Source organism: Eucyclogobius newberryi, unplaced genomic scaffold (genome assembly GCF_026437365.1).
Source record: "Eucyclogobius newberryi isolate DKJ021-1_F unplaced genomic scaffold, fEucNew1.0.hap1 SCAF_15, whole genome shotgun sequence".
Lineage (NCBI taxonomy): Eukaryota > Metazoa > Chordata > Actinopteri > Gobiiformes > Gobiidae > Eucyclogobius > Eucyclogobius newberryi.
The window spans coordinates 16,224,537-16,250,240 of NW_027315779.1; the positions used below are offsets into that span (position 1 = coordinate 16,224,537).

Here is a 25,704-nt window from a genome sequence, read left to right on the forward strand (position 1 = left end):
TGGGTAAAAGCTCAGGCAACTCTTCAACTTCACATCAAACAAGTACACTGCTGAATTCAAATAAAGTCAGTGCATTAATCATTTGCAAATAATTACATACTGTCTCTTAATTACATGGATTAAGAGGTGTAATTATGCAAAACATAAACCCTTGGAGAAGCCTGTATGCACAAGTTGTTACTAATCTGTGTTATTTAATGTGTTCAAAGAGGGGCAAAAGTTGAGGACAATAAATAGTGAGGGGAATGATGAAGATGATGAAATGATGGTGAAATGCTCACTAACGTGCCATACATGCACTTGGCATGCAGCATCGACTTTTCTGACTTCTCTGCCAATGCACATACTCATACTATAACACTGGAATGGACAGGGGCCCTAATAAGAGTAGAGCGACTTAAAGGTGTGCGAGGAGCGATAGAGAATTTAAACTGAATTTATATTAAATACATTTTCTTTGGGATCATGTCAGGAAAGCTATTCAGTAATTTAAGATCATTTTGAGATAATGACTATTGAGCTTCAACCACAAAAACAAACAAGTTTGAATTAGCCTTTGCAATGCTATACGTTTGGAACATTTACACCCAAATGACAAGGTTCATAATATGAGTAAAGCCCTGTTTCCAAACCATTCTTGCAACATTTGACACAGTCAGTGCATAGTGTTCCTTAATCCAAATCTCACCTCGTCCTCACCATCCTCACCTCCTCCATCACCGCGTGGTACGCTGGAGCCACAGCCAGGGACAAACAGAGATTACAGTGCATTTTGCGCTCTGCTGAGAAGGTGATCGGCTGCAGACTTCCATCTCTGCAGGACCTGTACGTCTCCAGGGCTCTGGGACGTGCAGGTCGGATCACAGCCGACCCTTCTCACCCTGGACATGGACTATTTGAGCCGATTCCTCTCAGGCAGGAGGCTACGGTCCATCCGGGCCAGAACCTCCCGCCACAAGAACTTTTTCTTTTCCTCTGCCGTTGGACTCATGAACACTTCCTAACCTGTCACTTTAACTATAACTTAACCACTCACTGCACTGTTTACTTTCTGCACTACATCTGTAAATTCAACTGTAAATTCTGTGTACATATGCCTATTTTTATTTTTATCTCATAGCCTATTTTTATCCTATAGCAGATTTTAATTGTTTTTCTTTTTGACTTTATATAGGTTGTTTTATCATTGTTCATTGTTTTATGTTGCACATAATCACCAAAGAAAGTTCCTATGTTTGTGAATTCTGTTCATTGACAATAACAATGAACCTTTTCTGATTCTGATCCTGAAATACATCAACACATTTTTTATTAGAAGTTTATATCACAATCAGTCCTTTTTAGATCATTTGTTGGATATTATGGCAGGGCTATTTTAAAACACCACATGACAAAGTAAATTGTAGTAGTTTTTAACGGCGTATCTTTATCAAGAGCCACTCCTTAGTTAAATAGTATTTCATGATGCGCAAACAGGTAAACCTCAGCGGGCCAATTAAGAGAGACGAAGAGCAGTCAGCAATTTCCTGAGAGACCCTCCGACTTCACCAGCATCCTCGTCCCAAACCAGTGTCTCCATTACGAACATATTTATTGTGATTGCATCAGATTGCTTTTCTCCAGCTGGTGTACTCATATATGTATTGTATATGTCCATGAATATTGATACAGGACTCTGAAAACCTATCCTATCAAATGGTATAAGTGAACAAAGAAACCAAATCAGTGAAATTGTAACATTAAGATCGTTGGTTGATTTCACTTACTTATTTACCTTACACTCCATAAGTAATTGAACTATATAGCCTACATTATTATAGATATTTATTATCAAAATGTAGTTTCTCCGCATTTCACTTTGCTAATGGTGCAGGGACATCAGAGCTCTAATGGCATGCTAATTCAGCAGATATAACCACCAGCCTATTTGTTTTGGTAAATTATCTTGTCTCAGACAGGCAACTCAGCAAATGAGAAAGAGAAAGGCTGTCCGGGGCGGGGCGGAGTGAACTGAGGTAAGATGGAGAGAGCGGTAAAGCGCAGGGAGGGAGAGATGCAAATCCCATGGCAACAGGAACCAGACAACATTCTAAAATAGAGCAGTGTCCGCTATCACTATAGCAACAGGAGAGGAAACACTATAGTAAATTAAAATTGCTAACAGACTATAAGCTATCACTTATAGCAGTGGGCTACTCATAATTGAATTGCATATTTAATTATTTTATAAATTAGGATTTATAAAATTGTATTTCACTGTGATGCACAGAAAAAATAAATGCATTATTTATATACATATACAAATACATATATATATATATATATATATATATATATATATGTATACAAATACATATATATATATATATATATATATATATATATATATATATATATATGTATACAAATACATATATATATATATATATATATATATATATATCACTTCTTTTTTTCTAAACAAAAGAAACAAATGGGGCCAAAAATTAGCTGCTATGTTCAAACAGATTAAGTCTGTTCAGTAAATGAATCCATCACTTGTTCTGAACTGTTGCTACTTATGTGTAAATAAACTGAAAGTGAAAACTATAGTCTTTGGAAAAAGATGCAATAAAACGGTCCACAACACTACGCCCGGTTTGTTTACTTGAAACATGTGCACGGGCGGCGCCACACAAAAAAACCAAACCCACTCTCGATTTTCCTCGGCTACAGCAGACCAATCAAATTACAGTCCGCACATGTCTGAGCCAATAAGAATGCAGCAGAGCACCACAGCCCGCCAATCAGCGACACTCTGAGGTACTGATGCAATGGACAGGCAACTGAACAGTTTCGGCTGAAAAACAAAGCAAGCGAGACCAAAACAATGGCCAAACACATGTAGACTATTGGAAACATACTCCCGTCACACAACTGACAAGATATTCTCTTCAGTGTACTTATAGCCACGCGTGCAATATTACAAGAACACAAACTATACTGTTGGGGCAATGCTTTAATAAATACATAATAATATAATAAAAAAAAAAGTTTGTTGCATCAATAAAGTAACGTAAATGTAAAGTAGCTTACAAAAAGCCAAAGTCATAAGGAGAGAGGAGTTGCGCTTCCCCGTCTCCACAGTGCGCCTGTGGGCGGTCCCTCCGCGTGTGGGCGTGGTGTTTGCCAGGCTGCAGCAGCCTCTTCACGGTGACGCAGTGGGTTGCTAGGTGTGAATGAACTGATGCTTTCTCACAATTAAACAGCCCTCCAGTTTTCAGGTCGACAACAACAAAGCAACAACTCAACCCTTTGCACTGCCTCGGATATCCTTGGCTAAAATGGCTCTTTGAATTCTCAAGTTGTTTGGACCGATAAAGAAGTCGTGCTTTGCTTTTGCAACGCACCTGAAGTGCCCTACAATTTCCCGCAAGAATGGAGTAAGTGACGCTTTCTCATTGCTTTACATTTAGTTCATATGGCAGTAACATGAAATGTTTAATGGTATCGTAACAGCTGTAAACAGCCCGTCTTATTTGGCACAGGTCATTTGGAATCAGTGCCACTGGATCCTTTGTTCGCATCTTTATTTGCTCATTTGAGATCTTTAGGGATCTTTTTAAATGCATCGTATATTCATAGGAATTTGATCATATGATTTTAACGTATTTATTACTTTGTAAGGCCATTGCATTTCAATTGCCTGTTTTTGTAATATTCAACTGACACAATTTACCACGTGGCCTAATTGTTACCAAAACTCAATATACTCAAAGCTGATTAATCCAAAAAGAAGGCGAGATTACAAGTAATTGATCTCTAGTAATCCATATTGAGTAAGAGTGTCTTAGAGACAGTGAGGTAATCTGGTTCTGTCAACAGTTGGGCACATAACAACGTCACTGGGTCCCACGTGCTTTGAATGTCAGGCATTTGTCCCTTTGAGACCATTCACTAGTCCAGAGGGTCTAAGAACAGCCTCTCCATTACTTTCTGTTAGTGTGGGCAACTATGAAGTCTTTTACTCATAGGGAGTCTGCATTGTGCTTTAATGAATATACTGGAAAATACAATGACAGAATGGTGGACCAATAAGTTTCTTTGTGTGTTTGTGTGTGTTTTTTGTTTTCCCAGTTAGCCCCACTATGGAATAACAGTTTTTTTTCAAGTTTTTTGTTTAAATGTTTAATCTCTCACACATGTTTTGTTGTTTATATTTAGAATTGCTTGCCATTTTTAACCACAGTTTCTTCCCCTGCAGGTTTCACTATGCCTGTCCTACCCTGCTCTCAGTGTCCCATCTCTCAGACCCCGCTCACCACCATCACCACCACAACCTTGGACTTGGACTGAACCAGACCAAACACCATGATGGCAACCTCGGCTCCTGTTTGGAAGAGTCTGCGTTTGTGCCTGGCAGACCCCCTCGCTCTCTCTCACCCACAGGCTAACCTCAGCCAATCACAGGGGTGCAGGGGGGAGGTGTCACAGGAGACGCAGCACTTAATTGGTGAGTTGCAGCGGGTACGCTTTTTTATATTTTTCCTCATTTCAGGTGGGCTCGGCACTGCAGCACATTCCTCCCTCTTGAACAGTAAGTAGTAAACTAGTTACAATTAGTGTATCGACTAATCCAAACTTTATAAAGGAAATGTTTATATATTTCTTTCAAGTTTGATCATTATTTTTAATTTGACTACTGGTTGGTTTGTCATTTTTGAGTGATTAGCTGTAGCGATCGCCTAATTCAGCACGTTGTGAATTTGTTTGTTTTTTGTCCCGCTCAGGTGATGGTCTTACGGACTGGATGACAGAAGAAGTGGATTTCTCCTCGTACCTCCCACACCCTCCTTCCCCTCCCTCTTCCACCAATGCCTCCCTACCCCCATCACCCCTTCACAATGATATTCAGGTGCCCTCGGACTTGGAGGTCATGACCTCTCTGCTGCAAGAAGAGCTCGCCCAGCTGGAGGACTACTTCCTGTCCGAACCACTACAAGAAAAGGGGCCACGGCTGGGAAAATGCGACAAGGGTCCGGTGCCGGCGGGTCCACAGGCATTCAGTCAGCTGCCATACTCATCATATCCAACGTCCAACCAACCGGAGACCAGCCCACTACTTGTTACCCTAGCAACCGGTGAACTGGACCTGCTGAGCATCTGTGGCGGGCCCCTCGGGCGATCCAAGATACCAAGACACGCCCCGTATAGCTGCAGTCGCCCCACTGGAAGTGGTAGAAAACGGGTGGATGGGCTGCGGTTCAGTGAAGGCTGCGACACAAGTCTGTTGAGTTCCAAAGGCAGTCACTCAGGGAGCTCCGCGGTCACTTTAACAGGAAGTTACAGCTGCACGGACGAAGAACAACTGCTGGGGAAAAGCTACTGTCTGGGCAGTGCCGTCGAGGTCAGGCGATGTCAGGTCCTACCAAAAGAAGAGAAGAACTGCTGCTTCAGCCAAGATATTTTAGGAACGACAAAGATTGTCAGTGGTGGATTTGGTTTTGGTGGTTCAATCGAAGTCCCCCACAAAAAAGAAGATCTGCTCATGTACAGCATGAGAGAGGTGAGTGGAGGAACCACAAGCAACGAAGTGCTGAACACCATCAAGACGAGTGTAGAAGTGACCAAAGCCACAGTGTCATGGAAGAGTGAAGGCAATGATTGTTATCTCCCAACAGCTCAGTCTGAGGCCTATCACAACTTTTTAGGCAACATCAACGAGCAGGTCAAAGCCGAGAGCTTACAGATGGGGCAGCATGATCTGCACTGCGGCTTCCTTGAAGAGCAGAGCTCGGAGTGCTTTCTATTGTCTAGGGAGAGCATGAACCTGGAGTCGTCAGGGCACAGACAGGCGTGCAGGCTCAAAGAGGACCTCTGTCCTGTCAAATATGAGCAGGACATCATTCCAGTCCAAGGCGGTGAGCGCAAACAGAAGAAACGTGATCAGAATAAAACCGCTGCACACAGGTAAATACGACCTTTTCTACGATCACTTGTTTTGAGTGTTTAAGAATATTATTTTTAAACACTTTGTGTTATACCATTCTAGGTATCGGCAGAGAAAGAGAGCAGAGCTGGATACACTAGAGGAGCAGCTGCACTGTTTGGAAGGGAGGAACCGTGAGCTGCGGGACAAGGCTGAATCTGTGGAGCGAGAGATCCAATATGTCAAAGACCTGCTTATCGAAGTTTACAAGGCCCGCAGCCAGCGGCTCAAACAGGACACTACTGCCTAATGTGAAAGAGAAGAGAGCAAGTTTTCATTTTTATGATTGTTCAGATATGAATGTTCATTTTTCCTAATGGGTGGGATAACTGCATGCTTTACTAATATTTGTTTTGCTTTTTTTAAACACGTCTATCCAATACTTCCATCGCAGTTGTACTCTTCAGAACTAATCCCTTTGGTCTGCACTGTGGCATTGAAATGCTTAAAATGACAATCATTTATAATAGATCTAATATGTGATTGAAGTTGGGTTATTTCTGAAGAATAATTATAATAACACAATTCATACAGCAGGTATAGGATATTGAACCGCCTTATTAGAACAGCAATAGAAACTGTATTTTTATTTTTTGTCTGTAATTCATCCAATATTTTGATCTAAACTTTTTCCTAAAAAAACTTTTTTTTTCTAAAAGGCTAAATAATAGCTGTCATTTTTAGAATATCTTGTTGTGAGGAGCAAATTAAGGTTTAATTTCTAATGTAAAACCATTATGCAAAGAAAAAAAATCTGATTGTGATTTTACATACGGCTTGTCTTAGTTTAACATATGCCAACTAAATATACAAAGAACGCTGTGTTTTATGTTTCGCTTTAATTTGAAGTTTTTACATTTCTATCATTTTTATTGGGTTTAAATATTCTTGGAATTTTAGTTTCCGAACAAAATTGTAATCTGGTGAAAGCTGTCTATTGGCTTTTAAAAATGTTATAACTCAGGCTCTGCATATTGGCCAAGCAATATTACAAACGTCTCCAATAATGGCAAACACTTGTAGCTAAAATATTCTTGGCGATCAAATATTGTATAGCGGGTATTTGCCAGCTCCATGTACATTTTGCTGTGCATTATGTTTTCTTCATAACATTGTATTTTTTTAAGCTGGAGACTTCTCTGCACTGCTTATTTAGGCAATATGATCTAAAGGCCTGATATGGCTGATCTGCACTAACTTGTAACTATACTGTTTGTTCAGGGAGTGGAATGTGTTGCTTTTACTTTGGTGAAAATAATGTTTCTTTTTCATGTAATGTTTGTCTTCTGGAGGCATCTGTGAATCCTTGTCCATACTGCATTATGCAAATGTTACGTGCCATGGTCAACGCACATCATTTTACGACAATCTGAAGTGACGCCGGCGGACTCTGGACATTATGCGTCTCCTTTTAGTCTTTTACTCCCTGCGGTGTACTATCAGCTTTGACTGTCCAATACCAAAAATAATGCCAGGCAATCTGCTGTCAGCGTGTTATGATGTTTATTGTGTTTGTTGTTTCAAAATAAAGTGTCCTCTGCTCAACTTAATTTGTGTTACAGCGCTTATTTTATATTTTTAAATAAAAGTGTTTTCAGAAGTTATAGGCCGAAGCACCGGAGGAATGGCGCTCTTTACACGTGCGGCCCGTGCGTATTGATAAATTGATGCGCGCGAACCATGAAGCAAAGAGAAAATATAGATCTACACTTTGGGAAGGAATAATTATAATTTAAAAAAAAAAGTTTTACTAGTGGCTTGCATTCTGTTTTTTAATTGAAACACGACATTTCAAAGAGCGCGCAGCGTTGAGATGGCGTGAGTCGGGTCGTTTATGATTTGAGAGAAACTTTACTCACAGAGGAAGACAAAAATAAAAATAATTAAAAGTACAAAAAGTACAACAAACAGATGGTTAACAATGTGTAATAACTCATGTTCAAGATCCAGTTATGGCCAGACTTGCCAATATAAACCTTTCACATGTGTCCAATGATATGGCCATAGTCGCTTTGAGGAAACGCGCGCGAAGCCTCCAAAAGTTTCCTTTTGGCATCGAGGGACATCAGCACCTGAGAAAATAAAACACATTTTGCTTTTGTTGATTTTTAAATATTAAGTATGATATAAATAAGCTAATAGTAAATTGTGCTGTATCATAAAATCAAATGTAGCCAATTGCCTACCCTGTAACAATTAATAATACCTATATATCAAATACATTAAATCAATTACATTTTAATACATTTATATATAAATATATATATTTTTAAAATTTATATTTTATAACAAATTTGATATAAAATTTTAACGATACAAGTTTTCATAACTGACCTGGCGTATTGGCTCCTGCTGGATGAACATACACAGGGAGGATATAGCAGCTTGTCTCACTGTGTGATGGGGGTCCATACACGCTGCTCTGAGCAAAGCACCGGACACATCCTCCTCCAACACCCAGTGCACAGCCCCTTCCAGCTTCACCAGGTTTCCTAGCGCAGTGCAGCTGTGACGGCGAGTGACCATGTCCGGGTCAGTCAGAGCAGAGCCCAGCAGAGCAGTACTGCTCCTCACAGCATCAGTCCAATTTTCCACATCCGCTCCTTCTTGTGCCAGGGTAACACAGTCTGCTTGTTGGTTTGATTTGGTTTTGTTATTTTCCTTGGTCCAAACCTGAACATCAAACCCCTTTTTATTGCTGGACCCACTGCTTTTATACTCTGCCTTTGCCAAACCTCCCAACCAGCTCCCGACTGCCCTGCAGGCCACACGGCGAACAGACATGTTGGGCTCACAAAGGCAGTTTATAAGAAGTTGGAAAATGACAGATTTCATTATGGACAATGCATTGGTGTTAGAGGTCTGTATATTTGCCAAAAGTCTGCATGTGGCTGCCCTGATTTGTTCATGAGTGTGTGTCAGTGCCTGGCACAATACTGAAACTTCCAGATAAAGCTGTGAGGAACATCGAGCAACTTGGGACAGAACAGTGAGCAGCTCCACGGCAGCCTCCCACGGGACGTCCGACTGCATCAGCACTGAGAGGAGGGTCATGGCGGTTCTGTCTCGACTATCTGTGGAGACAGAGCTGTGGTCGTCCTGGCTTGGCATCAAGAAATCACCAGCGCTGTCTCTGAGGCAAGAGAGCGAGTGTTCAGGGTCACACAGCAGCAGACGGCTCAGCAGCGAGAGAGGCAGCTCTAATAATGAAGGACTACGTGTTTGAATCACCTGCCAAAACATAAAAACATAAAACATCCTCCGACACCTGGCACAACATCAAACAGCATAGAACAAATAACGTGCAATCTGTGCCGAAATACCAAACATATTAATGTGTACATAATGTCTTAATGCAAGAGTTATCTGGGGTTGCATCAGACAAGATTTGTTAACTACAGTAGTGAGACAGAGGTCTTTATTAAGAGTATGATGAGGTCCTAACCTGTAAAAGGCCTGCAATAACATTGCAACTGACATACAAGTCAAGAATCCTGGACATGGTGAGAGCGGGGACATCCAGAGCAAATGGGAAGCACAACAAGTGACAGCTCAACACACACAAGCTGTCAAGAGCCCAATCAGTCTCCGGTCTACACAAGCAGTCCTCCACAACCAAGCCCAGACTGAAAAAGATCACACAAGTCATTGTTAGTGACAAGGTGCATTTGTCAATAACGATAGTTGATTATGAACACACAAAGAATAAAAGGAAAAACAAATGAGAATGAGAAATGTGTGAATGAAAGAATCATAACACAAACCAATCAGGCTTAAGCAGCAGGCCCAGTGTGTGCACACATTTAGATGAGGAGTCACTGAACAGAGGAAGGCATGAGTTTGGATCTTGGGTGAAAACCAACAGTGCCAAAGACAAAAACGAATATATTCCTGCCATGTAAACAAAACACAATGAGGACCACACTTTGGGTTAGCACACAAAAAACATGTTGAACAAAAATAATAACCATACAGAAAATAAACAGCTCACACCGATAGTGGTGAGCTGTTTATTTTCTGTATGGTTATTATTTTTACATTTTACATTGATGTACTTTGAAATAGCTCAATTAAAACTGTTTATGAAACACATCTTAGCACATTTACCATCAGCTGAATAGAGATCTGTGGAAGGTGGTGTTCTTCCAAGTGAGATACCAACTCCTTTCCATAAATCAAGAAACAAAGCGGGATCTAAACATGGAGAGTGCAGTCCACCTTCATGCTGATGAAAAACAAACAATGAACAAATTGGCTTTTATTTACCAAAATCACATGTCTTTATATTGCGTGTTTACCTCTGAGAGTGTGTGAAGCAATAAAGCCAGGATTCCATCGAACATTCCCAATCCTGCTGGTGGAGGAATGCAATCCTGAAAGAAGAAGAAAAGTTCAAGACATTTTGAATGATAAATATGTTTAACAAACCAGTGCCACAGACGCAAGAGATTTGTACCTCATTCATTTCCCAAAGGTCCCGCAATAATGTAGTCAGAGTATCCACATCAGCATCCACAGATACACCATGTTGTATGAAGTTAGACAACAATGTGGCTGTAAGAGGCTAATGACAAGATGTTTTTTTTTATCTTTTTTTTTTCTCTCAAATAGTTTTAACTCAAATTAAAACAAACTAAATCTACTCACTGCCAAAATCCTGAACTTTGGTTGATTAAGAACTGTGACAAACATCTTTGAGTGCTCGTCTAACTGACTGCAAAATAAACAATGTGTTGAGAACGGAAATACACACATTCAAATGAAAAAAGTTAAAAAGTAATTAGTAAACCTATATCCTCGTTCTGCCCAATCACAGTGTCTGCTCCAGAAGATTAGGAGCAACTCAAACATTCCCCCGAGGGTTGGAACACACCATGGAAGCTGGTGCAGAAAAGTTCAATTCATATAATGTTTAATAATTTACATGGTGTCATATTTCACCAAGTTACCTTAGTGATGTTCGGATTTTCAACAATGGCATAGATTAAGTCAAAGAGTAAATAGGGCAGGCCAATTTGTAGACAGAGGTCATGCGTGTCCTCCTGGTCAGACTGGATCAGGTTGCTTAAGAGCTTTAGTGGCTGATGGATCGTCAATGGTTCCATTACAGTTCCACTTTCAATCTGAAAAAATAATTATCATTATATCATTATATGATTATCCTACACATACAAAACATACCTGAGTTTTAAATGCAAGAAATGTTGATTTCAGTCTTGGGATGAGGTCATTATGTCCAAGCACTTTGACTCTGTTTTGGCCTACTTCTTGGAGTAGTTTTCCCCAAAAGTCCTCGGTGTCTGATTTCTAAAAAAATAAGAAAATGTTAAAACCAAATGTCTGACCGATATGAAATGGCAGCTTGCCCTTACCTGTGCATGCAAAGAGGGTCTTCGTTCTTCAAAGCACCTCCGGACCAAATGTGGACCCACTTCTACAGAGGGAAACTCCTGTGCATAGTCTTTGCTGATTTGACTCCTGTAAATGAAGTCAATCTAAATCAAACTTTGTTTTTTATTTTATTAATTACACTTAATTCTGTTACTCTACCTGTGTTTGCATTTCTGGCGGCCACCAACATTTGAATTAAGACTGGATGTGTTTAAAACTGGTAGTTTTGTCTGTCTAGAAGGCAGCTGTGTGGCTGCGTCTTTGGAGTGACCGTGTTCACTTTGTATTTCTCTCTGTCAAGGTCAAAAGAACAGATTAAACAAAGCGTATACAATTATGTAGGCCATCAAACATATGTCACTAACTGCTGATTTCTTCCTTCTTTCTTCACAGGCTTTTTGCAATAACCTACTCCCCCCTGTCGCCCGCAGTGTCTTTGATGCAACTTGCTGAAGTTTCAGTGCCACCATATCAGGACTAGGTGTTTCTGTCAGGGGATTGAACACCGTGGAGTTTGAAAAAACTGGCAAAGTGTAGAGGAATTAAAAACAAACTAAAACACATACTTTATGAATGTTTAATTTTATGGCCCAAAGTGTACCTTGAACGCTATCTTCAACAAATGGGTGATGCAAAAGATCTGGCCAAGAGAGCCGCTTCTGGGAGTCTTTTGTCAACAATCCTTTCAGGAAACTCTAAAACATAAAATCATAAAATAATTGCCTGATTGCAACGTGTTATCTATTTTATTTTGGACAACCCAATGTTCTTTACGGTGCAGTTGTCGCTCATTGTTGGTGGCCAGTTGACTGGATCCCTTACGATCATCTGCACCAACTGAAAGATGGAGTTAGTGTAGAATGGGGGCGCCCCCGTGTGGAGCTCATAAAGAATGCACCCTAGGGACCAGAGGTCAGCAGTGTGGTCATAGGGTTTCTCCCCCACAAGCTCTGGAGACATGTACAGTGGTGTGCCTTTGATGGAAGTCAGCACTAAAGTCGACACACTCATTTCCCTGGCAAACCTACAGAGAAAGAAATACCATCAACCTGGGAATTAGGGCGGTACGATATTTTAAATTATTACAATATGCAATTTAGATGTTAACTACAGCAAGCTCAATATTATTACACTGATATTTTAATACTGTTTGACAAAATGATTTCAGCCATAAAAAAAAAGAAAGTCATCTGATATTGCAATATTGATCAACAAACACAATTTACTTACCCAAAGTCACAGAGCTTCACCACGCCACTTTTCCCAAGCAGGATGTTCTGAGGTTTCATGTCACGATGAAGAATGCGATGGGAATGTAAATAATAAAGGGCCGAAACCAGTTGGCAAGCAATTTCTCTGACCTGATGAGAGTAAAGTGGTTATAACTGTATTAATATGTTGTAATAAAACCATAGAATAAAAAGAAGTACCTGACATTCTGGTAAACAGCCATCATCTTCAAGGATCTGAAACAGTTGTCCCTCAGCATACTCAGTCACAACTACAACCTGTCAAATGGTATAGTTAATTCTATATATTAAATCATTGTTGTTTATTGTTGGACATGTTCTGGATTGTGTAAGATACCTCTGTGTCTGTCTCAAAACTGTCAAAAAGTTGAACAATATTTGGATGTTGAAGGTCCCTCATGATCTCAATCTCTTTTTTGAGATTTCGAAGCTCCTTTTCAGAACGACCCACTTTTGGCATAAACTTTAGAGCTACAACCTGGGGGTGGAAACATGAGCGATGACAAAGAGATGACAAGCTAACAACAACAACACATCAAACACACAGCTAAACTCTGACACTTACTTGTCCGCTGTGTTTCTTTCTTCCTTTGTAAACGCGGCCAAATGAACCCTCACCAGCGAGCTCCAAAACGTGGTATGAATTCATCCCGACGGTGACAACAAGGTAACGCGCTAAAAACAAACTTTAGGCTAACTAATGCTAGCAATCATGTCACGTTAATGTAATAAACGCCAAGATGCGTTGCACGTATTCATTACTATATGTGGAGATTAAGCCACCAGTGCGTAGCTAATCACAATGGTATTCTTGATCAAAAGTAAGCATCAGCTCTTTCCATGGATCTGTTTCCAGAAGAGTTTGCTCTGTAACATTAGTTCTTTAGCCAACGTTAGTTTTGGAGCTGATGTTGAGAACAGCGTGACGAAGTGCCGACGACTACAAGTACAAGACACTCTTTATCTTTTGGTTATACACGGATATAAAGATTGTGTATGTTGTAAAAAGCTACATTGGTTGTTAAATAATTCGTAACTCTTGTGCTTCAGTGTATTTTCTTTAAGTTGTTGTTTAAAATTATCCGGGCTTTTTTATGGACGGCTCAGAAATGGGGTCCTTAGGATAGCAACTTGAGCTGCGTCCCTAGCAACCAACGGCAAACAAAAGCTGGCTCCGTGCTATCTATTATTAAAATACTACATTTCTGTTTGGCCCAGCAATCCCACACATAAATGTACTATTATATTTTCTTATTTTGTATTTATAAATGCACGACGACGTCAGATCTCCTTCGATGCAATTCATTTTTCTGTCCACCAGATGGCGATAAAATATTGTGTAAAGGTAAATAAACAGCTAGATCTTCTCTCAATCCTAAAACATTGGAATCAGATTTATACTATATATTATGTATTGTTAGTCTAGTATTAGTTAGTTAGTTAGTTAGTTAGTTAGTGAGTACGTTAGTTATGTAATTACACAGTTATCAAGTTATAGGCAAGTGTTTAAGTATTGTAAAACACTCTTTGACTGTGGTTAGTTTTAGGCTACTAATCAGCCAACATTCATTCAATCTTGAATGCCAAAATCCAAAACTAAATAAGACTAGGCAGTACTAGGCATTTTTTTTTACTTTTTTCTCTTTTGCTATTTATGAATGTTGGGCACAGGGGTTGTCGCTTGTCTTCGGTGTCTTGAGTTGCCTATACATTCGTATCCAGCGCCTCTCCAAAGACTGCCCCCTCACAAAAAGCGCCCGAGCCTGTGCTGAGGGCAGCAGTTGCCTTAGACACAGGTGGAGGAATGGGTCTTGACCAGGAGGAGTGTGCTGCAGTGAGTGGACTCGTACAAGCTGCAGAGTAGAAGTGCGCATTGGATTACTCTCACCGCCTCCACTCATCGTGCAGACTCAGCCGGCAGTAATCACCACAGCAGTGCACCGAATGCAAGCATCGTCATGTTTATCAGAATACCACTTCTCCTCTACCTGGCGCTCACTTCATCCAGACTCGTGTGTTGCATGGAAAGTGAACTTTGCTTTCCTGTCAGGCTAAAACACCACAATCATGACAGGAGGACTGTTTCTGACAACGACGTGGACCTCTCCAGTGGGAAAAGTGTCGTAAAAATAAGAGCATTTCACCAGGAGTTATTGCTTGATTTGCACCAGGACTCTAGCTTCATGTCACCAAGTATTTCCAACCAAGACGCACCGAATCTTCCCAACGGCGATGTCACTCACGAGTTGCGCCGGTGTTTCTACTCCGGACACGTCAATGATGACAGCAACTCTTATGCAGCGCTGAGCCTTTGTAATGGTTTACACGGTGCCTTCGGGTTCCATGGATGGGAATACTTTATTGCTCCCGTCCAGAATGACACAAACACTGCGGAAAGTGCGCACATTCTCAGGCGCAGAACCAGCCGCAACTTGACGCCAAACGCCACGTCCAGATGCGCCGTGGACAGTGACATAAGTCAGCAGCTTGTGCAATCACTGGAGAAGTACAGACACTTTGCAGACGACAACAATGTGACAGAAACGATGCGGAGGTTGGGGCGATCCAAACGGTTTGCCTCAGTCCCCAGATACGTGGAGACGCTCGTGGCGGCCGACGAATCTATGGCACAGTTTCACGGCGATGACCTCAAGCACTACATCTTGACGCTGATGTCGGTGGCCGCGCGGCTTTACAAGCACCCCAGCATCCTAAACTCGATCAACATCGTAGTCGTAAAGATAATTGTGGTGACGGAAGCTGACAAAGGACCCAAGGTGTCCACGAACGCAGCCATGACGCTCAGAAACTTTTGCACTTGGCAGAAAAAGATGAACAAGAACACAGATAAGCACGCAGAATACTGGGACACGGCCATTCTATTGACTAGAGAGGTAAAAAAACAAACAAATATACTGTCTAATATACACTGTTTTAATAATCTTCTGTCTACTTGTATAATCTATTCTCCTGAGAGCTTTGACACGGTAGGTCAGATGTAATTGGGGAGGAGAGAGCAAAAGCCTTGATTACTTTCATTGTTCATGAGAAGGCAGTTTTTCATGCACTGGGAAAGCTGCACTCCCAAATATTTGACACAGGGTCAACAGTGAAGTCAACGATCCCTAATGAACTGTTTGGCTTAAAGGAGTTTGACCAGAGAGCTTGTGTGAAAGGGGGAGTTAAATGGCAGTATTAGAACAGAATGAGGTTGTTTTGCAAAAAACAGATGCTAATTTTTACCTGCAACATTAGGAAATGTGAGTGCCTCAAGGGATGTACTGCTGACTTTCATCCCTGCTCCAGCTGCATGTTCTCCACACTGCACAGGCCTCTTAAACACATCCAAAGGGGGCAGATGGATACAGAGGTGGAAAAGTGGGGTTTTCCCATTGGACCCTGTTCATCTTCCAACTTGAAAATAAGCTCTGCAGCAACCCTCACATCACAGCACACTTATACTTCCTGTCCAGGTCACAGAACCTGACAGAAAACAATATGCACCATAAACATTCAAGCTGGAAGCCATCCAGGTTAGTGCAAAGTTTACATCTAATCCAGTTTATACAGTGTAACCTTGTTCAACTCAGATCAGGCAGACCACACCCACACGCAATGAATCATGTTATGTGCTGTACAAAGAATCAAGGGCCTCCGCCAGTGTTTCATTTAACAGATGCCTGAAGCCTGCAGCCTTGTATACGTTTACACATTTTATGTAAAAGCACTGATCAAACAGGATTTCAGTTGGAATAAAAGTAAATCACTGTATGATATTGCAGTGCTATCAATCGTCAATTATGCGGTAGTGTACATTGACAATTCATCTTTGTTTCGGTTTGAAAAGTCAACAAAAGGTCTGCCTTTTACCATATTTGACAATGTTTCTGGGTCACCACCGCAAATCTAAATGTAGGAAAAACAGAGCATCCATTTTCCCTCTGCAATCTGTGTGCAAACAATAAACAAAGTCGCGCAATCAGATCATTTTAACAAACCAAAGTCATTAATTACTTCTTCTTTGTCCATATCTTAAAAGTTGCTTATGATAGTTGACAGATGTGAGATGTAGGTCGTAGCTTGGAACAAACTCATTGACACCGCTGCTTTGTTCCTCGTTTTCTTCTTGCTCGTTTTTATTTTCTCCTTTTAAATGACCCAAAGTTTGGATGTCATCTCCTGCACACAAGAGCATCTGGAAGCCATTTGGGATTGCAGCATTTGTGGTTTATGCAAGGAATGGTTTGTCATCATGTCTCTTCACTTGGCTCAGCGTTTTATGGTTACATTAATTGGACTGAAGTGCTGCACAATAGCATTAAGTTAAACCGGCCTCTTCTTTGCCCGGAGCTACATTTCCCAGAGCGTACATTGAGTGTATGCAATGTATACGGTTGTGCTATTCAGAGAGTGGCGATGGGTGTTTCTGTGCAGCGGTCATGAACGTTCGCATCCTGTGATTAGTATATGGTCAGCAACTCTAAATACTAACACTGGGGTTGCAGTGCTATGGTCAGGAAATGGGTCATCTGGAAAACGTGCTCTTGGGTATAAATGTTATGAAGGGGGACATTTACGTTCATAAAAGTTCAAGGTTTGACTAATAAATAAAGACATATTGTTAATGATTTATTATCGGTTGCCAACATTGTATTGGTCAGTATTTCAAAACTATAGCAAGCTCTAGATGAATATTATAACACAATTTTCTCCCTTTCTCCTTTTTTCAGAGCTTAAATCTTCTGGAAGTGGAGAGAGCAGTGCCAGTATCTCTGTCGAGAATCAAATACGTGGCTTGAACATTGTCTTCTGTGTGTTGCAGGATCTGTGTGGAGCATCCACCTGTGACACTCTAGGCATGGCTGACGTGGGCACCATGTGTGACCCCAAGAGGAGCTGCTCTGTGATCGAAGACGACGGCCTTCCCTCTGCTTTCACTACAGCTCATGAACTCGGTGAGGCCTGTTCAAACTGCACATCACTTATGGCACATAATGAAATAGCTGCATAACAAAGTAGAACACCATTGACTTCCGGTCTCTTCTCAACAGGACATGTGTTCAACATGCCGCACGACAATGTGAAAGCCTGCGACGATGTGTTTGGGAAACTGCTGGGAAACCACATGATGTCTCCCACTCTGATCCAGATCAACCGCACCAGCCCCTGGTCGCCCTGCAGCGCCGCCATTATCACAGAGTTTTTGGACGGAGGGCATGGTAAGTTTGAATGGCCTTTATCCCTCGGTTTGGCTTCAAATCCAAACACAGCTGTGAATGCAAGTAGGGCTGAAATTGTTGCAATTGCAAAAAGATTTGTGATCGTGATGGATATATGTACTCCAAAACATTACATGTGTTTGTATACGTTTAAACAATAGGGTTTTCTAGGTCTTATACGTAATAAGACAGGATTGTTTGCTGTTTTTATGAAATGATTGTACTTAGATTTGTGTAGTTGTTGCTATTTGAGATTGTGATTTTGATTTGATTGCGATATATCTTAAAACCCTAGATGCAAGTAACAAAAGGACCTAAATGGTGATATGACCTTTAATCCTGCTCATAGTTTTTGGGGCTATGATGATTATTCAGCAATTCTACAAGTGAGTCTGCCTTATTTCACGTCATTGTCAAAGCAACTAGTTTTCACACCACGTTTGTTTTACAATATATAAGGTATTACTACACAGTCATTTCCTTGTGGCTTCTTTCAGAATTTGTGGTTTTAACCATGTAACCATTTGTCCGAGTTCACATTCTAAGGATTTCAACAGTTATTCTTGTCTTCAACCCAAAACTCACAATCAATGTGAGGGCATAATCAAATTACTAAGTGGGCCAGTGCAACATCTGCCATCACCAGAAATGTATTGGGATTTGTTTGGACTCTTTGCCAAGCAGGGCAGACCACAAAGCCTGGGAGAGACGCTCAATTCTTATTTTAAAACTACGACCCGACATCTGCACCAAATTAGAGGGCTTGTTTAAAAGAGTCACCGCTGAGGTTTGGACTCGGAGGTGCACCGCTTCACATGCAGGATAACTCCAAATAGACAAACGGCATGTCTTTGTCTGTGTTCACTTTAGCAGAAGCGCTCGAGCAAAATGCAACTCAAGAAATGCATCGAGAAAATTTGCCTGGGAGTGATTGTGTTATAACCGGCTGCCTGTCATAAATCTAGTCTTCAAGAAGCTGTGGTGCTGGAACAACATGTTGCCTCATGTTACCATGCAGCACCGTGCCCCAAGTCATTTGTGATCGCTAAACACAACGGCAGCTATTGTTTTAAATGATGACTCTTTGGAGAGTGAAAAGGAAGGAAGATATGAGATTGAGCTTGTTCAAAGTCAAGTGAACCATGTACTGCCAGATTAGCAAATGGTCAAATCACGTCCTTGCACCGAAGAGGGAGAACATTAGTGTATATGAAGTTGGAAAGTACTGGTGCTTTCTGAAACTAGGTATTGTCAATGTTATAGACCCTCTAAATGTTACGGCATGAGAATGTTCAAAATTCCGTAACGGATGCAAAAAAACCAATACAATGGACAATAAAACATTTTCAGTGATTAACTGACCATATATTTAAATGGAGTGAAGGCTTTCTTACCAAAAATAAGCAACACTTATTTTCTAGAGTAAAAAGTAGGTTAGTTTTTCCATTACAACAAATAATAATAAAAAAAATCAGTTTTCTCGACTCAGAATTGGATTTGAGGTTCACAAAAAGTACAATTTGTGGTCAAGTATGCAATACATCTGTAGACACAATGAAAACAATCTAAAACATTACCCAATGGATGACTCCTGGACAAACAAGGGATTACATCCACTGTCATTGCCAAACCTATTAGACAAAATACACAAACATGAGAGATATCACGTACTTCCCCCGAAATGTAATCACAATTCACAATGTTTCAAGCCCCTGTATAGACTATCTTCCATTATCCCCATACTTTTGACATGGGTGCATTATTTATCTGAAATCCAAAACCTGCTGTCATATTTTGTGCCCTCAATCTTCAGCTTGCATCCATGACATAATATTATCTAAACATAACATTAGGGTGGGCTGTGTTGAACTTTATATATTGTACAGTGGTTGAGTTGAGTGGTACAACTGCATAAAACACTAAAGAAGGTATAATGACCATACATTTGGTTGACTTGAGCTCAAGGCCTATTTTTTCCTAAAATGCCTTTCTAAAATGAGCCCCAATTCAGACTGAAGATGTTTCTGAACTCTTTGGAGTACAAACAATTGGCTGCACTCTTTGTGAAGCTAAGGCGCTAAATGATGTCTGATTTACTATGATTATAAGTGGGTAATTACACACTGCACAGAGGAAAATCTGATTTTAAATTCCACCTATTTTCTTTGTTGAATAGCCTACACTGGTATATGAAGGATTGGTTTTGGCATTTGTTAGGTCTTGACAATTCCTCTTTAATTCCCGCTAATTTCACACACAAAATTGTTTTAAAAAAAATTTAATTAACAAAAGAAAAAGTCCATGCGGAATAAACATAAAGGTCCTATTACATTTAAGGAGACGCCAGTGGGCCCAACTCAGCTTAGATGGATGGACGGACTGAATTTACTAAATGCTCCCCCTATATTCCATGGTTTATCTTCTTTTTGTAGGTGACTGTTTACTGGACCCTCCCCAGAAGCCCCTGGTCCTCCATGATGTGCTGCCTGGATTGGCCTACAGTTTAGACCGTCAGTGTGAGCTCGCATTTGGGGAAGAATCAAAGCCCTGCACCTTCATGCTGCCTCCCTGTGGTCGCTTGTGGTGCACAGGGAAGTCCAATGGTCATCCTGTGTGTATGACCAGGCACTTCCCCTGGGCAGACGGCACCCCTTGTGGTGAAGGTCAGATCTGCGACCGCGGAATATGCACCAACAAGATGGAAGTCCAAACTGTAAAGGTAAGACTTTTATTTACTCACTATTTCCACAACCTTTTTGAAATCACCATAGAATTTCACCTAGAGCTTGATCGACACAGGTCAACAATATCATAATGGTCAATGCAAGTGAATATTAGAAGCAGGAAAATGTGGAAAAATAAAATGTAATAAAAAATAAAAAGTAGTTTCTTCAATTTCTCAGACAGGATTCTTGTAAGTCACTGCATTATATCTGTTGTTAGTTAAAGAGCCTCTACCTGATTTTTGATTAAAATTAGACAGCATTTAGGGTCAAAAGGATCAGCGTGTGATTATAGATTGTTTTATTCTCCTAAAATGAGGAAGTACACTGTAAACATGCAAGTGATTTAGTGCTTTACTGTGACTAAACTCCACTCTAGACCCTAAATAAAATAAAATAAATATTGGGACGCTCCTAATACATGAGAAAGTGAGGACTGTATTTATAAATCAACATATGAATGGGAATTTTTGCTTTGGTTTCAATAGCTTTGTGTAGAAAACATAAGCACAACAGTGCATTACTAACTGCAGAGGTTCAACGGCAGCACAGGAGAATCTACACAGGCACTATCAATATTTTAACAGTCGGATGTAAAACTTTATCCAAACGTAGGGCGCCACCATGTTGGATTGGCTAACTTAGATAAGTTTGGGGTTCTGAAATATTGCCTGAGTTGCCAAGTGGGAATTCTGAGATACGAGGATGTTACAGTGTGAATTTACATGTTGGAACTTGGGAAATCCACCTACCAAGTACAACTGGAGCATTACGTCTACTGTAGAAGTAATGCTGCGCTCCATATGACATGGGTAGAGCCTCTACCCATGTCCAAGGAAGTCAGATAATAAAGTTTACAAAAATTGTCAAACTAGTGACAACTAGGCCAAATGTTTTGTGAAATGTGCAGTTTAGTCTATTAAACTACCCTAAAATTAAGTATTATTTTGCATAATTGTTCATGCCCTTAATGGGTCATCTAACTCTTATTAGCATACTCTGGAAAAGCAAGAAAATGTGATCAGAGATTTTCTTAAAGACTGAAGTGCAAAGTATCAAAGGGTGGTCTTGTTTGTCTTGTACTTTCCAGGAGGATGGTCGTTGGGCAAAGTGGGGTGCTTTTGGCCCCTGCTCTCGCTCATGTGGAGGAGGTGTCCAGCTCTCTAAAAGAGAGTGCAACAGCCCAGCCCCATCAAACGGGGGGAAATACTGCCAAGGCGTCCGGGTCAAATACCGCTCCTGCAGCCTGAACCATTGCCCCGACAATGGTACAACAAATCAGATGACCCGCTCTGGCCCCGGGTTTCCCACCTCTAACCTTTTGATCTGTTTTGAGCAGGGAAGACCTTCAGAGAGGAGCAGTGTGAGGCCAGTGGACACAGTTTCAACAACAACCGCATCGCTGCCTCTGCCGTTTGGGTGCCCAAGTTTTCTGGTGTGTCCGCAAACGACAGATGCAAACTCATCTGCAGGGCCAATGGCACCGGGTACTTCTACGTCCTTGCACCAAAGGTAATACTTTGTTCATAAAAAAGATCCTCAATGAGATTTCAGAAAAGAACTGCATTGATCAGGTCATTACAGTGTTTCCTGTAGAAATGGTTACTGGATCAAACCAGTATCACCAAAACAAACAGTTTTGTATGTTGGCAGTTTTTGGCTGCTCACTCACAACCTTCTTCCGAGTGTCACAATAATGTCTTGCTCACTGGACTATAAACCGGGATGAGGGGGCCTTTTTCTAAGATAATGTCCTAAAGAAGTCGGACTGCAGATGACGATGTCGTCCTGTCTCAGTAGGAAGACAATGGATCTGTTAATATATATATATATATATATATATTATTAACAGATCCATTGTGTGTTAATATATATACCAAGACAGGTCACAGCAAAAATTCTGAAGAAAATGTGAATGGGCAGTCGAAACTGTCAGGTAAACAAACTCTAGTCTGAAAAAATAATCTTAAAATTAATTATCAGAATGACCAAATGGACCTCATTGGACTATTTTATATGTTCTTAATCCATCATTTATATGAAAAATGACTGAAAAGGAATAGAATATCAGAGTTAAGACTTCTCACTATATTATAATATGCTCTGGAACTATAGTAACTGACGAACCACCAGTAGGTCAATTTATAAGGGTAGATTTCAGTTATCTCCTGCAGTAAATATATAGGCCAGCTGAATGTAGATAGGAGTTTGTCTAATTCAGATAAAGGGGTGCGATGTGAGACTAAGCAGCGCATACAGAGTTCACACGTCAATCTAACATGCGGAGGAGGCGATAAAAATACTCCCGAGACGCTTAAATCATCCTGCAGCTGTACAATCCAACCTCAGTCAAGTTTTTACAGTAAACTCTATGAATCTTAAAGGGCAATTTGAGGCCAATAATACACCACCATAAAAATTAGGTTTACATATTGTGTGTATGTGCTTATTGCAGGTGGTAGATGGCACCCCATGCTCCCCCGATACGACAGGAGTGTGCGTCCAGGGAAAGTGCATCAAAGCTGGCTGTGACGGCAGGATTGGTTCGGCTAAAAAGTTTGATAAGTGTGGAGTATGTGGAGGCGACAACAAAGGCTGCAAGAAAGTGTCAGGACTCTTCACAAAGCCAATGTGAGTACATATAGTGATATCACTTTGGACCACTTTAGTCAGCAAGTTTTGATCTGATGTCATTGTGTGTTATTTCAAAATATTCTGCAGGCATGGATACAATTTTGTGGTCATGCTTCCGGTGGGGGCTGCCAACATCGACATTCGACAGCGAGGTTACAAGGGAATGACAGGTGATGACAACTATCTAGCCGTGAAGAGCAGCAATGGACAGTACATGCTGAATGGGAACTACGTTGTGTCCTCTGGGGAGCGAGACATCATTATAAAGAACAGTCTGATGCACTACAGTGGCACATCTGGCTCTTCTGAGACCTTGCAGGCTGTAAAACCTTTAGGAGAAGCTTTAACTGTGGAAGTGCTGTGTGCCGGCAGGATGACCCCGCCCCGAATTCGCTACTCCTTTTACCTGCCCCGACAAACCAAAGAGGACAAGGTCTCAAAGAAGGACACACGTGCAAACTCCCAGAATAGTGTCCTAGCTGAGAACGATAAGGACAGGCTAAAAGATGTGTATAATAAGGAGGATCCTGGTTTGGGGAAGTGGCTCTCCACAAACTGGGACAAATGCTCCGTGACCTGTGGTAATGGGCTGCAGAGGAGGTTAGTGCAGTGTCTGCGGCCGGACGGTAAGCCTGGTTTTGATTGTGAGCCCACACAGAGACCTTCAGCCACCAGGAGCTGTGGAGACCCCTGTCCCGAGTGGAGGGTAGGAAACTGGTCACCTTGCTCCAGAACCTGTGGCAAAGGCTTCAAGAGGCGCCCGCTGGACTGCAGAGCTCAGAGAGGACATCTGCTGCCCCGAGAACACTGCATTGACCTGCGCAAACCACAGGAGCTGGACTTCTGTAACCTCAGCCCTTGTTAAGGAGATTTGGACTCTTTGTCTGGAGGTGATTCTTTCCTTCAGAAGCTGATGGACAATTATGGAGACTGAAAGGTCTCTGCAAAGATGACTATATTACTCTTAATAGTCTAATTTAAAGAAACAACACATTTCAAATGTTATTTATCCGCCGTCAGCAGGTTCTGAATTTTAATAAACCACCAACAGCTGCAAACTCAGTGTTATTTTTTGGAGCTTCTGAAATTCAAAGATAAACAAGCAAAACCCCCTTGTTGCATGTTGCTCTCCACCTGCCTATTGTTATTTTTCCAAGGAATTTTTGGATTCACAGAATAAATATAATGGATCATGCCGGTGTTCTTGTTGTGCAGATGTAGTTCTTTGCCACAGCTGTTGCCCTGCTGCTGTATTGATTATCCAAACCAAATATTAGCTCAAAGCCAATTTTCTTGCAGCTGTTTGAGACACAAATGTGAGCACATTCCCCACTGGCTGTAATACATTATTTTCCTGGTGATTTTCAAGTAAAGTAAAGTTAAAAATGTGTTTGGAACAAAACTTTAATTTGTCTTCTGAGACTGGTGAAGCTTTGTAGAATCTGAATTGTTCCAGGAATTTACAAATTAGCCCATTATTTTCCAGGCTTTGTTTGAGTTAAGTAATTAACAACTCATGTGGAAATATATCATTAAGTAATGAAAAGTTTGTGTGATTTTGGACAGGGCTGGACAGAAAATATGTAGTAAAGTTTCATAAAGGCCTATTAAGGCAGAGTTGTCCAGATTCCTGTTGTTGGCTTCACTTTTTGCCCTTTTTTGTGTCCCCAGTCTACAGCAGGTCATGGAGCCTGTTTAATCATGCTTGTCTGGCACAGTTTACACACATCATTTATTATCAATGAAACGCTAAACTTTAGGGAAGAAAAACTGGCAGTGCCTTTGTTATGCTGTTCTGATTGCAGCTCTCCTTCTTCCTGGCCCCACATTTCTGCACATCTGTGCTGTACTCCAGTATTATCTCTGCAAGAGTAATGCAACATTGTCTTAATGTTTTATCTGTTAACTATACCAGCTTTTGCCCTTTGTACAGCAAAAGCCATGACATACATAGACTGTGCTGTATACTATGTATACATTTATCCAGTTCTGTGCAAAAAATATTGTAAATATGTTTTTATCTCTTTTTCTTTGAAATGTCTTTGTATTTTTGTATTGTACATTTGTATATTTATTCCAAATAAACAATTAAGAACCACTGAAACAATTGCAATTTTTCTTTTTCTGCTGCAACTTTGAATGGATGATTTACAGCTAGCAATGATTAAGTGATGAGGTTTTAACAGTGGTTATTACACCTTGTAACATTTGCCTGTAACCTAAAAACTTCACTTTACTGTGGAGGAGTTCACAGTCTCTCACATATTTTCCAGTCAGTCGATGGCGTAATGTGGACCCTGGATTCTGGGTCTTGAGCCGGCCCAACACAGCAGCTGGGAGTGCGTTTCTATCCGCTGGAAAAACTGAATGTGTGACTGTGCATGTGCCGCAATGACTCGTGCATGTCCGAAGAAACAGGTCAGAGAGAGCACGGGAGGTCCTCTTTCTCAGACATGTTTTACTGTTCAACACAAAGGTTTAAGCCACTGACCTACATTAAGGCAATCTGGGATGAAGCC

At 40.9% G+C, this 25,704-nt stretch overlaps 3 protein-coding genes across 4 annotated transcripts; 2 read left to right on the plus strand and 1 right to left on the minus strand.

Moving 5' to 3' along the window:
- The first annotated feature begins 3,179 nt into the window (after positions 1–3,179).
- Positions 3,180–7,462, plus strand: atf5a (activating transcription factor 5a). 2 transcript variants are annotated; one of them, XM_072446311.1, is made up of 4 exons: positions 3,180–3,422; positions 4,244–4,576; positions 4,770–5,949; positions 6,032–7,462. In XM_072446311.1, the coding sequence occupies exons 2-4, from the start codon at positions 4,351–4,353 to the stop codon at positions 6,216–6,218; spliced, it is 1,593 nt and encodes a 530-aa protein (XP_072302412.1). In that variant the 5' UTR covers positions 3,180–3,422; positions 4,244–4,350; the 3' UTR covers positions 6,219–7,462. The 2 variants fall into 2 exon arrangements, with proteins under 2 accessions (XP_072302412.1, XP_072302413.1); XM_072446312.1 differs by having other exon boundaries at positions 3,182–3,422; positions 4,244–4,492.
- Positions 7,463–7,858: 396 nt separating this feature from the next.
- On the minus strand, positions 7,859–13,323 carry stk36 (serine/threonine kinase 36 (fused homolog, Drosophila)). The gene is made up of 20 exons (XM_072446313.1): positions 13,175–13,323; positions 12,947–13,087; positions 12,790–12,867; positions 12,590–12,720; positions 12,134–12,383; positions 11,961–12,054; positions 11,725–11,882; positions 11,519–11,652; positions 11,341–11,446; positions 11,150–11,275; positions 10,918–11,091; positions 10,758–10,849; positions 10,616–10,682; positions 10,425–10,532; positions 10,267–10,341; positions 10,076–10,193; positions 9,733–9,859; positions 9,414–9,594; positions 8,303–9,199; positions 7,859–8,040 (listed from the first exon to the last, which is right to left on the minus strand). Exons 1-20 carry the CDS (start codon positions 13,256–13,258, stop codon positions 7,948–7,950), a joined length of 3,234 nt encoding a protein of 1,077 aa, XP_072302414.1. The 5' UTR covers positions 13,259–13,323; the 3' UTR covers positions 7,859–7,947.
- A 1,062-nt stretch (positions 13,324–14,385) lies between these two features.
- Positions 14,386–25,292, plus strand: LOC140360869 (A disintegrin and metalloproteinase with thrombospondin motifs 15-like). The gene is made up of 8 exons (XM_072446314.1): positions 14,386–15,503; positions 17,432–17,564; positions 17,661–17,828; positions 20,261–20,547; positions 21,642–21,819; positions 21,891–22,063; positions 23,007–23,182; positions 23,273–25,292. Exons 1-8 carry the CDS (start codon positions 14,568–14,570, stop codon positions 24,048–24,050), a joined length of 2,829 nt encoding a protein of 942 aa, XP_072302415.1. The 5' UTR covers positions 14,386–14,567; the 3' UTR covers positions 24,051–25,292.
- The last annotated feature ends 412 nt before the right edge of the window (positions 25,293–25,704 follow it).